General features: G+C 38.5%; 1 protein-coding gene across 1 annotated transcript; it reads right to left on the bottom strand.

Annotated features, from left to right (window-relative positions):
- Positions 1–1,397: 1,397 nt before the first annotated feature.
- LOC122044414 (senescence-associated protein OSA15, chloroplastic-like) lies at positions 1,398–13,263 on the bottom strand. Its single transcript, XM_042604897.1, has 5 exons — positions 13,228–13,263; positions 2,217–2,285; positions 1,940–1,986; positions 1,686–1,809; positions 1,398–1,609 (listed from the first exon to the last, which is right to left on the bottom strand). The coding sequence occupies exons 2-5, from the start codon at positions 2,241–2,243 to the stop codon at positions 1,562–1,564; spliced, it is 246 nt and encodes an 81-aa protein (XP_042460831.1). The 5' UTR covers positions 2,244–2,285; positions 13,228–13,263; the 3' UTR covers positions 1,398–1,561.
- Positions 13,264–14,173: the final 910 nt, after the last annotated feature.

Below are 14,173 nucleotides of genomic sequence, written 5' to 3'. Positions count from 1 at the left end.
AAGAGCAAGAACAATACTCTACTGTAGAGGCTTTGATTTATATGAACCTGCGAAGAACAAGAAAGAAGAAATTTAGCCGTTGTGTCTCAACGGCTAGACCTAGACCGATCAGGCTCCACCCTGATCGGTCCAGGATGGATTTGATTGGTCGGGGGACCGATCAGGCCCTAGGCTGATCGGTCCCCAGACCGATCCCAACTCTCACAGAGAGTTGGTTGCGATCCCTGATCGGTCTGTGGACCGATCAGGCCCTAGGCTGATCGGTCCCCAGACCGATCCACTACAACAAAAACTGCAAACGACAACGGATATTATCCGTTGTCGTAGGGTCAAAAATCCGTTGTAACTGAGGGTGTTGTAGAATGTATTGTCCTACGACAACGGTTTTGAATCCGTTGTCTTTGTAGACATTTGACAACGGTTTTTATCCGTTGTTGTTTATATGCTCAAAATTTGTTTATGAAGGATACGACAACGTTTTAAAACCGTTGTGGTAGATAATTTCAACAACAAATATAAACCGTTGTGGTAGACCCTTATTACAATAGATATAAACTGTTGTGGTAGATAATATTTACCCGTTTTGTATTTTACAATAGTATAAACTGTTGTAATATAATTTTAATATGCTTTTACAACTGATAAAACCGTTGTCTTTTATCACTTTTCACAAAAAAAAAAACCGTTGTGGTTTACGTATTTTTTACAACGTTTCTAACCGTTGTCTTTAATGTTCATGTTGTAACGTGATAATACCAAACAACAATTATATTTTTAATATAAGCAAATCACCAATACAAAACATACAAAATGAGTTGTATTCATCAAATTTAGTAGTATCAAACCATAAATCACATGTTTTCCATTACTGTTCTTCATATGACTTTTACACATTAGCAAGGCAATTTATAACCTAACAAAGCTCACTCCTTGCATCCAAAATCTCAAGCCTCACGAATTGCCCGAGTTACATCCTGCAAGAGAAAAATTAAAAAAAACTTATCAAAGAAAAATATAAAATATAAGAAAAAAGATAATTGTAGTAAGTACTGCTTGAACTATAACTATAGAATAAACATTTCGCATAGCTCTAATACCTGGACATGAGAAAAGGATTTCCAGAATTCCAGGACAACACTCAATGTCTACAAAACGGAAGAGAAAATTCTACATAAAATCTACATAAAATATAAAGCAATTCCAAGACAACACTCAATTCCTGTGGAATAACCGAAAAGTAAATCCAAGAGCAAGGCAGTTCAGCATAGCATCAAGGGAAAACAGCATGGTTCCTTGGTTTAAACAAGTTCAAATGGAGCAGAAGTCTCGAATTGGATTAGTCATTTGAGGAGAAGTGTCTATACATCACTAAAACTAGTAGTATGATGTCACCAAGAACACTTATGAGAAACCGGGATGAAATAGATAAGGATTTAGATATTTGGCCTTAGCATCACCAAATAGCTGCATTGAAGCTTCGAGACTCATCGTTGTAAGATAGTTACATCCTAGTGAAAACTGTTAGATGATAGTTCTCAGAGCCATAAGACTTGTGCTAGAATCATGGACTAGATGGCAGTAAGGCAGATGCCATAGTCCAATAAGCTTCCTAAAACAAACAATAACATGTGAAATGAAGCATTCATAAACAAAAATAGAACAAAAAAGTATGCACATTAAAGCACCTGAATGGCTTGCATACGGTCTGTTGTGACCTCATCTGCAAATAGATCAAGAGCTTTCCCATTCTTTTTGAGTGTAATGAATCCCATTTTATCTTTGAGAGAGAAAGACCTTTCATTTGAAGGACTACAAGGAATTGTTTCAACAAAATGAATGATTGATCATGAATGCCATATAAACACAAAAGTGTGCAAGAAACAATTTTAACAGGAGTCACTACATGTAAGAAAGTTTGATATTGAGGTGAAAGACTTACAATTGGTAAAATTTGTTTGCCATCATGTCATGAATGTTTCTTATAAACTGCACAAGAGAGACAGATTATTCACATTACTTGCATCTTGTGTACTGAATTATAGTAAAACAACAGAACAAAGGACAATGAACATTATAATCATTTCAAAAAATTTATGGGATATAAACTAGACTTCGCATTTTTTAAACTAGTTAATCATATGACACTTATGCAAGTAATATACATGATTAAACTTACACCACAACGATGTTGGAAAAAAAAGCAGTACATCTTCTACCTTCAATGCCATGTATGCATCTTCCATGGCACGTCGTCTAAATATGAAGTCAGCTCGTCGTAAGTCGGCCTGGTCAAACTCAAAATGTTTTGAAGAAAATTATACAGTTATAATTAGATGTAAAATAAATATATCAAAAGACACTTTAACAGGGTTGTTATGGTCATCAATAACAACTTCCACAAACTCCATAGTCACACAGTCACATAATTTCTTCCATTAACTCATAAAAGAAACTATAATCCACACTTGATATCCAATATACACATAATATTATGGACAATAATTAACTTGCAATATTATGAGAAAACAAGCAGAATATTAGCTCAGCAACCAAAACTAAACTATTTCATATATTCCTTGGACGCAATCTACAATGGAGTATGTAGCACATTTCAACAAACACTTTGGTAGCTTGTTAAAGTTTTATTCAGTAACCATTCCTCCAAAAAAAATTTAAAATTATAAAGGCTGGTCATCAGTTTTTTTTTTTTTTTTTTGCCTACATGTTGTGTTTTCCCTCCCTCTTCCACTCTGATTTAATACCCTTCCATTCCTCACATTTAAAAAAGATTTCAAATGGCTGTGAAATACATCTACCCAATCAAGTTTGGTTCAAAACACTTGCCAGATGATTGCTTCATTCTTATAAAGCCACTGTAGTTTCATTCTGAATGGAATTTCCTTTTAGATTGAGAAATAATACAATAATCTTCATTCCAGAATATTGAATATAGAGGATCTTCTTTACAACTCAAAATAAAATTTGATGATGGTTTTTCCAAATAAATAATGAAAGAAAAAAGTAGAAAATCACGACTAAAGAAACTGAATAATTGCTGTTAAATACTACAGAAAAAGAGAAACCTCTTGTAACGACCCAATTTTTCCTATTTTGAGTTCTGAATATCTTTAAAAATATTTAAAAATGCTTTTGAAATATTCTAGAGATTTTTAGGAATTTTTAGAGTATTTTTATGTAATTTTTGGAGTCCGTTTGGTATTTTTACCGAGTGGAGAAAGTTTAAAATAAAAAATTTCAAGAGCTAGGGTTCGAACCCAGTCTCTCGGCCCAAGCAGTATTCGACCCAACCAACCGAGCTGAGCTCGTTTTGTTAACTAAGTGTGGGAACAAATATATTTAAGTAATAGATGGAACCGAAATTACCCAGGTTATTTAAGGAGATTAATTTCCTTCCCGAAACCTAAAACCTAATCTCTCCTTTTCTCCTCTCGCCACGCGACGCCGTCTTCTCCTCTCGGGCGAAACCGCAGCCAAGGCTAGGGTTTCCTCCTTACGACGTCGGTGAGGTGTTTTCCGGCCGGTCTCCACTCGTGGGTGACTATTCCGGCAAGGAGAGCTCGGGAAATACAAGGAAAAAGGTGGAATCGAAGCTCCACCGAAACCCTAGGGTGCTTCTCTTCGGTTGTAAGTCCAAGAACCCGATGTAAGTGCTTCTCACCTGCGGTAGGAGTAGCTCTCGGGGTTTTGTTTTGCATTTTGGTTGTAAAATGAACAATAGTAGCCTTTTCATTCTAGAATATGGAATTTATTTCAACCCTTGTTTTTAACAATCCGGGTTAAGATTTGGGATAAGTTCTTTTGGTTATTTTGATGCACGGCAGAGCCTTGATGTTTCCCTTGTTTATCACAGCATGTTGTTGATGTGTTTTTAGTGCTCGGATGGAAATTCTTGAGGGTTTTTCCTTGATTACCACAGCATGCTATTTAGATGTATTTACCTTACACTTTAAGCATGATTAAGTAGTTAAATTTCCTTCAAGTTACAGCATGATCAAGGGACTGTTAAGATTTGAAATAAGGTAGTTTTTACAAGCTTATGGTGGGGAAAACTATCACTGCCGTGAGCCTAACTAAGGATACCATCTATGACCATGTAGTTTTTGTTATTGGCTGTTGAAATTCAGTTTGAACATATCATGTTACATTCCAGTGGTATAGTTGTTCTTTTTTAAATTACTGTGGAATTTAGTTTGAGTGGGTACTGGTTTATATTTTTATATCAGTGACATATGGGTTAGAATCTCTTGTATACTGAATAAACGAGAGAAGTGCAAGTAAAGTGAGATAAAGTCACAATCTGATCCTAAATTTCAGAATTTAGAATCAAAGCACACTAAGTGCTTAAATCAATGCCAAGACATTTTATTACAAGAAGTATTTAAAGAAGGATATAAAGAAAAGTATTTTACTTTTAAAAGGGCATGTACCGGACACAAGGTCCAAGGGATGGGCTCCAAGTTGCCCCTAGACATAAGGTCTAGAAGTGTCTTAATGGTTTTGGGATTAGCTACCTCAATTCTCATTAAGAAAGGCGCGCAAAGTGGTACAATGCTGGGCCCAAGTAAAGTTGAATATTATTTTAAAGTATAAAAGTATTAATTTGGAAACAAACAGAACAAGTTCTTTTATCTAAGTTGCAAATTCTAGCAAGTTAAATGGTTGTTTCCTTTAGAGATGCATGATGTAGTTCTATATTGCTATTTTCATGTTGAGCATGTACTCTCTGCTTTCTTTAATGCTTATGCATTCCTTATCGGATTTTGTGAGTAGAAAGCACTTACTAAGCTTTTAGCTTATAGATACTACTTTTTCCTCCTACTGCAGATATAGATAAAAATAAAGGAAAAGCTAAAGTGGTGTAGAAGAAGGCGACAAGGAGTCGTTGATGGTGTGTGTGTGGTGGCTGTTATGGAAGTATGGGATCTTGCTAGAAGAGTTTGGAGATGTTACTTGCTAGTGCTCGTTTGATTTTTGCCATAGTAGAACTATATTGCTATGTTAGAAATTGTTAGATACTAGTATGCTATATAAGTTTGCTTTAATGGAACTGTCACATGATTTACTTCTGCTGTAGTGAAATTTGTTTTCAATTGCAATGAGTAGGATATATGAGTAGCTAGCGAATTCCTATGCTTAGTTTTCCTTTTGTTACTGCTGGAAATTTTAATCTGCTGTGAAATGCTAGAAATATTCTTATGCTCAGTACTTCCTTATAAATCTGCTGGAATGTTAAGTTGCTGGATTTATTCGGATGTTAAATGCATATAGTTCGGCTTGTTAGGTAATGAATGAGTAGTAGTTTATTTCACTTTCTCTTAATTACGGTTTGGTTGTAGAATGAATAACTACATTCTGTAACAAGGGATGTTAGGTAGGATTTCATGAATGCAAGTTAATAAAGGAAGTAGCAAACAGTAGAAATACTTAAGCTTCATTGCCTATATGTTACACTTGCTTGTGTTACACTTATTTGCATATTTAAATAAGTAAGAAAGAAAAAAAAAACATCAGAGCAGTTTAAAGTTTTAGTTGATATGTGATATGTTTTAAACAAATAGATTAAAGCATTTCTAGTGTTAAAGTAGGTAGTACCAGTTATGTGTAGATAGTAGATTGTGTAGCGGTCACCCTTAGAGGAGTAGTAAGGAGGGTGGTCGTTACAGTTGGTATCATTGCAGGTCCATTTTCCAGCAACACACACACATCAGCATCATCCTTGCCGTCTTCAAGTAAGAAAGTATTTAAGTTCTTTCTTTATTGCTTTCCTTTATTTACATTATTATTTGCAGTATGGATTGATAGTTATAAGTGAATGAGTAAGATAAGAGTTTTATTTTTTAGCTATTTCCTTTCTTAATATATAAATGGGCATGTTTAGAAAGGGTAGAGAAATCATCAAATTTTCTTATTTGTTTAACTAGATGTCGAGAAGAGGACGTCCCCGTACCGCTCATATTGAGGACCAAGTACAGGAGAAAGAGGTGCCAGGCTCAACGGAGCCCAATCTTTCTGAAGTTGTTGCCCAACTTCAGAAACAAGTAGCTGAGCAGCAGCAAGTAATTGTCAATCTGATGGCAAATCAACAACCAGTCCCTCCTACTCCTCAAACAGTAACTGTGGAGACTCCAGTGGTAACTGAGGTTCCACCAGCTGGCCAAGGAGTCGTCACAGCACCCCAGAGACAAGAATCCTACCTCATTCAGTGGCTGAAACTGAAACCAGAGAGTTTCTCAGGCACAACTGAGCCCTGGGATGCCCAGTCTTGGTTCAAAACACTCGAGAGCACCATGGAGCTTCTTGACTGGCCAGAAGTCGAGAAAGTCAAGTGTGCCTCCTTCTGCCTGACTGGAGACGCACGCATGTGGTGGGAGAGAGTAAAGAGCAAGAGGGCAATCAATCAGATGAAATGGATTGATTTTGAGATAGAATTCTACGACGAGTTCTTTCGCCAAAAGATCACCAACAAGCACTACGAGGAGTTTATGGAGTTCAGACAGGGGGATCTGACAGTGGAGGAAGCAGTTAAGAGATTCAACAGGCTAGCTCGTCTCTGCCCAGAACTAGTAAGTACAGAGAAGGAGCGAGTCAGACTAATGCTTAGGATGCTGAAGCCTGTGATATCACTTAATGTGAGCAGTGGAACTCATCAGCCCCTGACTGGAGAAGAGTTGGTCAGTAGAGCCTTAGTAGCTGAGCACTATCTGAACAGCATGAAGGCACAAAGAGAGCAGCACAAGCCAATCAAGATGGAGACCAAGACTGGGGGAAATCAGAAACCCCAGTTAAATAATCAGAACTGGAAAGGCAAGGGTACTAAAAGGAAGCAGTGGGATTCAGGAAGTAACCAGAAGGGAGGACCAGAAACCAAACAGACTAAGCTCTTTCCCTGCCCCAAATGTGGGAGAACACATCCAGGAGCCTGTCTCTTGGGTAAGACTGGATGTCATTCTTGTGGTCAAGAAGGACACATGGACAAACAGTGTCCTAACAAGTTCAAAGCACCCCAGCCACAGCCAATACAATATGGAGCCAAGCCTCAACTACATTATATGCCTGCAACTCTGGAAGGACCTCAGATCAGTCAAGGAAGGTTGGAAGCTCCACCAGTTCCAGCCTTTGACAATGCCAGAGTATTCTCCCTTACCAAAAAGGAAGCTGCTAGTGCATCCACGGTCGTAACAGGTCAAGTAGTTATTTTTCAGCATATAGCTACTGCACTATTTGATACCGGGGCAACCCATTCTTTTGTATCCATACCTTTTGCCAAAGAACTACAGGTACCTACAGAAAACATGAATTTCAAGTTCCTGACAACTCTGCCTTCTGGAGATGTCATGGAATCCAGCCAGTGGCTTCGGTCTGTACCAGTCAGGATTTCAGACCGAGAGCTATATGTTAACCTGGTAGTCCTCGCTATGCAGGATTTCGATATCATTTTTGGTATGGATTTCCTCAGCCAGTACAGTGCTTCAGTGGACTGCCGCAGAAGGAAGGTGATCTTTAGCCCAGAAGGTGAACCTTCCTTTGAATTTACAGGAGTACCAAAGAGGAAGACCCAGAAGTTCCTCTCTTCCCTCACAGCTCACCAGATGTTAGCTAAAGGGTGTGTTGGTTTTCTTGCATTCATTGTGAGTACCGAGGAAGAAGAAAGACCTAAGCAGGAGGAAGTTCGGGTAGTCTGTGAGTATTCAGAGGTATTCCCAGAAGAGCTACCTGGACTACCTCACAATAGAGAAGTAGAGTTTGAGATTGAACTGGTTCCTGGTACCGGTCCAATTTCAAAAGCTCCATACCGCATGTCCCCAGCGGAGTTGAAAGAGTTACAAGAACAACTTCAGGAGCTGCTTGACAAAGGCTTCATCCGCCCTAGTCATTCACCATGGGGAGCTCCTGTGTTGTTTGTCAAGAAGAAGGATGGATCTATGCGAATGTGCATAGATTATAGAGCTCTGAATCAAGTGACCATCAAGAACAGGTATCCACTGCCCAGGATCGATGATTTATTTGATCAATTGAAAGGGGCAACAGTGTTCTCTAAGATAGATCTGCGCTCTGGGTACCATCAGTTAAAAGTAAAGGAGAGTGATATACCCAGAACTGCTTTCAGGACCAGATATGGACACTATGAATTCGTGGTTATGCCTTTTGGTGTGACTAATGCACCTGCAGTCTTCATGGACTTGATGAATAGAGTGTTCAGTGAATACCTTGACAAATTTGTCATTGTGTTCATCGACGACATTCTAATCTATTCCAGAACCCCAGAAGAGCATGACACGCATTTGAGAATAGTCCTACAGACCCTTCAGCAAAGGCAGCTCTATGCTAAATTCTCAAAGTGCGAGTTCTGGTTGGAGCAGGTGGCATTTCTAGGTCATATTGTTTCAAAAGAAGGCATTCAAGTGGATTCGGCCAAAATAGAAGCGGTCAGCAACTGGAAAAGACCCAAGAATGCCAGGGAGATCAGAAGCTTCCTTGGTTTAGCTGGGTACTACAGGAAATTTGTGGAGGACTTTTCCAGGATAGCCTCTCCACTAACAGCCCTCACCAGGAAGGACAAGAAGTTTGAATGGTCAGAGAAATGTGAGCAGAGTTTTCAAGAACTCAAGAAGAGACTGACCAGTGCTCCTATACTGACTGTTCCAGAGAGCGACAAGAGTTTTGACATCTACAGTGATGCTTCCAAGATGGGCTTAGGAGCTGTACTCATGCAGGAAGGAAAAGTTATAGCTTATGCTTCCAGACAACTCAAAGACTATGAGAAGAACTATCCCACTCATGATCTAGAGCTGGCAGCTGTAGTCTTTGCACTGAAACTCTGGCGACACTACTTGTATGGAGTCCAGTGTAGAATCTTCACAGATCATCAGAGTCTTAAGTACTTCTTCACTCAGAAGGACTTAAACATGAGACAGCGCAGGTGGCTAGAGTTGGTCAAAGATTATGACTGTGAAATCCTCTACCACCCAGGTAAAGCTAATAAAGTGGCAGATGCACTAAGCAGAAAGTCCAGTGCATCCTTGATGTCCTTATCATCATTAGCCCTGCCACTACAGAAGGAGTTGTCAGATTTCGGACTTGAAATTACTTATGGGCAACTTTCTGCATTGACCCTAGAGTCAACCCTGCTTGAGGATATACAGAAAAAGCAAAGTGAAGATCCAGATATCCAAAAGATCAAGCAAGGGATACAAGAGGAAGGAAATTCAGAATTTCGAGTATCAGACAGTGGAATTCTTTATCAGGGGAATCGCCTTTGTGTTCCCAATGATGAAGAGCTGAGAAAGAAAATTTTAGAAGAAGCTCACAGTACACCGTACTCTATGCATCCTGGTTCTACTAAGGTGTATCAAGACATGAAACAGAGATTCTGGTGGTCTGGACTCAAAAGAGATGTAGCTAAATATGTCAGTACCTGCCTGACATGCCAGAGAGTCAAAGCAGAACACCAGAGACCAGGAGGGATGCTACAACCTCTCTCAATACCAGAGTGGAAGTGGGAAGACATATCCATGGACTTTATAACAGGTCTCCCAAGAACTACGAATGGATATGATGCAATATGGGTAATAGTGGATAGATTGACCAAGTCTGCCCATTTTCTAGCCATCAAGGTGTCTCACTCTATAGAGCAGTTAGCACAGCTGTATGTTAAAGAGGTGATCAGACTTCACGGAGTTCCCAAATCTATCATTTCTGATAGAGATGGGTGCTTCACTTCACACTTTTGGGAGTGCGTTCAGAATGCACTAGGCACCAAACTCAAGTTCAGCACAGCCTTCCATCCTCAAACTGATGGACAGACAGAGCGAGTAAATCAGATCTTAGAAGATATGCTCAGGGCTTGTGTACTAGATTTTAAGGGTAGTTGGTGCAAGTATCTGTGCTTAGCTGAGTTTGCCTACAACAATAGCTACCAAGCCACCATCAGGATGGCACCATATGAGGCGTTGTATGGTAGAAAGTGCAGATCACCTATATGCTGGCAAGAAACAGGTGAAAGAAAGGAAATGGAAGTAGAGCTGGGCATTCAGACAGAGCTGATAGAAGAAACCACTCAGGCTATTCAGAAAATCAGACAGATGATTGAGACTGCACAGAGTAGACAGAAAAGGTATGCTGACACACGCCGTAGGCCACTGGAATTTCAAGTAGGAGATTCATTTTTTCTCAAAGTTGCTCCTATGAAGGGAGTGATGAGATTTGGCAAGAAGGGCAAATTAAGTCCTCGCTATGTATGACCTTACCTGATTACGGACAGGATTGGGAAGGTAGCTTACAAGCTGGAATTACCACAAGACATGTCAGCAATACACAATGTGTTTCATGTCTCCATGTTAAAGAAGTGCCTCCATGACCCTAGCCAAGTGATTGAGCCTCAGTCAGTGCAGATCCAAGCGAATCTTAGTTTTGAGAGTAGACCTATACAGATAGTGGACAGAGCAGTCAAGAGACTAAGAAGCAAAGAAGTACCACTAGTGAAGGTCATCTGGCAGAACCAGGAACACGAGGAAATCACTTGGGAGCGGGAGGACAGTATGAGACAGGAATATCCAGAACTATTCTAAGTTCGAGGACGAACTTTTTATAAGGTATGGGGAATTGTAACAACCCAATTTTTCCTATTTTGAGTTCTGAATATCTTTAAAAATATTTAAAAATGCTTTTGAAATATTCTAGAGATTTTTAGGAATTTTTAGAGTATTTTTATGTAATTTTTGGAGTCCGTTTGGTATTTTTACCGAGTGGAGAAAGTTTAAAATAAAAAATTTCAAGAGCTAGGGTTCGAACCCAGTCTCTCGGCCCAAGCAGTATTCGACCCAACCAACCGAGCTGAGCTCGTTTTGTTAACTAAGTGTGGGAACAAATATATTTAAGTAATAGATGGAACCGAAATAACCCAGGTTATTTAAGGAGATTAATTTCCTTCCCGAAACCTAAAACCTAATCTCTCCTTTTCTCCTCTCGCCACGCGACGCCGTCTTCTCCTCTCGGGCGAAACCGCAGCCAAGGCTAGGGTTTCCTCCTTACGACGTCGGTGAGGTGTTTTCCGGCCGGTCTCCACTCGTGGGTGACTATTCCGGCAAGGAGAGCTCGGGAAATACAAGGAAAAAGGTGGAATCGAAGCTCCACCGAAACCCTAGGGCGCTTCTCTTCGGTTGTAAGTCCAAGAACCCGATGTAAGTGCTTCTCACCTGCGGTAGGAGTAGCTCTCGGGGTTTTGTTTTGCATTTTGGTTGTAAAATGAACAATAGTAGCCTTTTCATTCTAGAATATGGAATTTATTTCAACCCTTGTTTTTAACAATCCGGGTTAAGATTTGGGATAAGTTCTTTTGGTTATTTTGATGCACGAAAGAGCCTTGATGTTTCCCTTGTTTGTCACAGCATGTTGTTGATGTGTTTTTAGTGCTCGGATGGAAATTCTTGAGGGTTTTTCCTTGATTACCACAGCATGCTATTTAGATGTATTTACCTTACACTTTAAGCATGATTAAGTAGTTAAATTTCCTTCAAGTTACAGCATGATCAAGGGACTGTTAAGATTTGAAATAAGGTAGTCTTTACAAGCTTATGGTGGGGAAAACTATCACTGCCGTGAGCCTAACTAAGGATACCATCTATGACCATGTAGTTTTTGTTATTGGCTGTTGAAATTCAGTTTGAACATATCATGTTACATTCCAGTGGTATAGTTGTTCTTTTTTAAATTACTGTGGAATTTAGTTTGAGTGGGTACTGGTTTATATTTTTATATCAGTGACATATGGGTTAGAATCTCTTGTATACTGAATAAACGAGAGAAGTGCAAGTAAAGTGAGATAAAGTCACAATTTGATCCTAAATTTCAGAATTTAGAATCAAAGCACACTAAGTGCTTAAATCAATGCCAAGACATTTTATTACAAGAAGTATTTAAAGAAGGATATAAAGAAAAGTATTTTACTTTTAAAAGGGCATGTACCGGACACAAGGTCCAAGGGATGGGCTCCAAGTTGCCCCTAGACATAAGGTCTAGAAGTGTCTTAATGGTTTTGGGATTAGCTACCTCAATTCTCATTAAGAAAGGCGCGCAAAGTGGTACAATGCCGGGCCCAAGTAAAGTTGAATATTATTTTAAAGTATAAAAGTATTAATTTGGAAATAAACAGAACAAGTTCTTTTATCTAAGTTGCAAATTCTAGCAAGTTAAATGGTTGTTTCCTTTAGAGATGCATGATGTAGTTCTATATTGCTATTTTCATGTTGAGCGTGTACTCCCTGCTTTCTTTAATGCTTATGCATTCCTTATCGAATTTTGTGAGTAGAAAGCACTTACTAAGCTTTTAGCTTATAGATACTACTTTTTCCTCCTACTGCAGATATAGATAAAAATAAAGGAAAAGCTAAAGTGGTGTAGAAGAAGGCGACAAGGAGTCGTTGATGGTGTGTGTGTGGTGGCTGTTATGGAAGTATGGGATCTTGCTAGAAGAGTTTGGAGATGTTACTTGCTAGTGCTCGTTTGATTTTTGCCATAGTAGAACTATATTGCTATGTTAGAAATTGTTAGATACTAGTATGCTATATAAGTTTGCTTTAATGGAACTGTCACATGATTTACTTCTGCTGTAGTGAAATTTGTTTTCAATTGCAATGAGTAGGATATATGAGTAGCTAGCGAATTCCTATGCTTAGTTTTCCTTTTGTTACTGCTGGAAATTTTAATCTGCTGTGAAATGCTAGAAATATTCTTATGCTCAGTACTTCCTTATAAATCTGCTGGAATGTTAAGTTGCTGGATTTATTCGGATGTTAAATGCATATAGTTCGGCTTGTTAGGTAATGAATGAGTAGTAGTTTATTTCACTTTCTCTTAATTACGGTTTGGTTGTAGAATGAATAACTACATTCTGTAACAAGGGATGTTAGGTAGGATTTCATGAATGCAAGTTAATAAAGGAAGTAGCAAACAGTAGAGATACTTAAGCTTCATTGCCTATATGTTACACTTGCTTGTGTTACACTTATTTGCATGTTTAAATAAGTAAGAAAGAAAGAAAAAAAAAAAACATCAGAGCAGTTTAAAGTTTTAGTTGATATGTGATATGTTTTAAACAAATAGATTAAAGCATTTCTAGTGTTAAAGTAGGTAGTACCAGTTATGTGTAGATAGTAGATTGTGTAGCGGTCACCCTTAGAGGAGTAGTAAGGAGGGTGGTCGTTACACCTCTAAGGCCCCATCACTCCAATGCTGATCTGCTACTCTCTTTAGATCAGATTGAGCCCTGTCCTTCAAGATATGCATGAATAAATCAAGCCATGCAGATAAAAAAGAGATTTTTGGCTAAAATTGTAAAAGCTAAGCTAGAAAACATACAGTGGCTAAATGCTTCAACCGAGCAGCCTTTTCCTTAACACCAAGGTCAATCTTCCTTGTGTCCTCCCTTGCACAAGCTTCCACATTACATAAATGTTAGCACTTCAAAAATATTGAAGGAACTCTAAAGAACAAGTGAAAACTCTGTTATATTCAGATAAAGTATAGACTAAAGAAGATGTTATACCATCAAGCTTAAGAAATCCAAGTCGAAGAATAGCAGCATCTTGGCCTGCCCGATCATTTAGTCTTGTTATGCCACTAGTGCATAAAAATTCCATGGAAAAATATCACCAAAGCAAAACAATAATAAACAAGCGAAAAGATGATATCAAAACAAATGGCGACATAGTCAAAAGGTTGCACAGAAATGTAGTCTGACCATACATCTATGACCATTTGAATTAGCAATTTAGTTATGAGTAAGCTAATTAATTAAACTGGAGACTACAAAAGAAGTTTAATTGTAAAAAAAAACATGAAAGAAAAAAAAAAGAGAATCTAGAGTATACCATATCGATCACATTTCACTCAGAATAACAACAATGAATTATTTCATAGTTTCTTAAAGCCAATGGTCTTTCTCAAAATGTTGATCCGGTATAATGTGATACATTTGAGAATGAGCTTATAAATCCACTTCGGCCAGTAACTGTTATTTTGCAAGAAATCTTGCCAGCCATATTTGCAACTAGTTGATGCAACTATGCAACTTATTAAGAATTAATTAAATAGAGCGTCAACATTTATCCAATCTTCTGCAGCAAGCTTTCAGGCATATGTTGCTGAACCTTCA

Source organism: Zingiber officinale, chromosome 2A (assembly GCF_018446385.1).
Source record: "Zingiber officinale cultivar Zhangliang chromosome 2A, Zo_v1.1, whole genome shotgun sequence".
Taxonomy (NCBI): Eukaryota; Viridiplantae; Streptophyta; class Magnoliopsida; order Zingiberales; family Zingiberaceae; genus Zingiber; species Zingiber officinale.
This window is presented reverse-complemented; position numbering and strand designations above follow the sequence as displayed.

What these genes read in the sequence shown, in the direction of transcription:
- LOC122044414 (XM_042604897.1), bottom strand. Translation starts at nt 2,243, where the DNA reads ATGGAAGATGCATACATGGCATTGAAG. An exon ending in ATGCATACATGGCATTGAAG is followed by an intron (nt 1,987 to 2,216) that starts GTAGAAGATGTA and finishes TCTCTTGTGCAG; the next exon opens with TTTATAAGAAACATTCATGA. An exon ending in GCAAACAAATTTTACCAATT is followed by an intron (nt 1,810 to 1,939) that starts GTAAGTCTTTCA and finishes AATTCCTTGTAG; the next exon opens with TCCTTCAAATGAAAGGTCTT.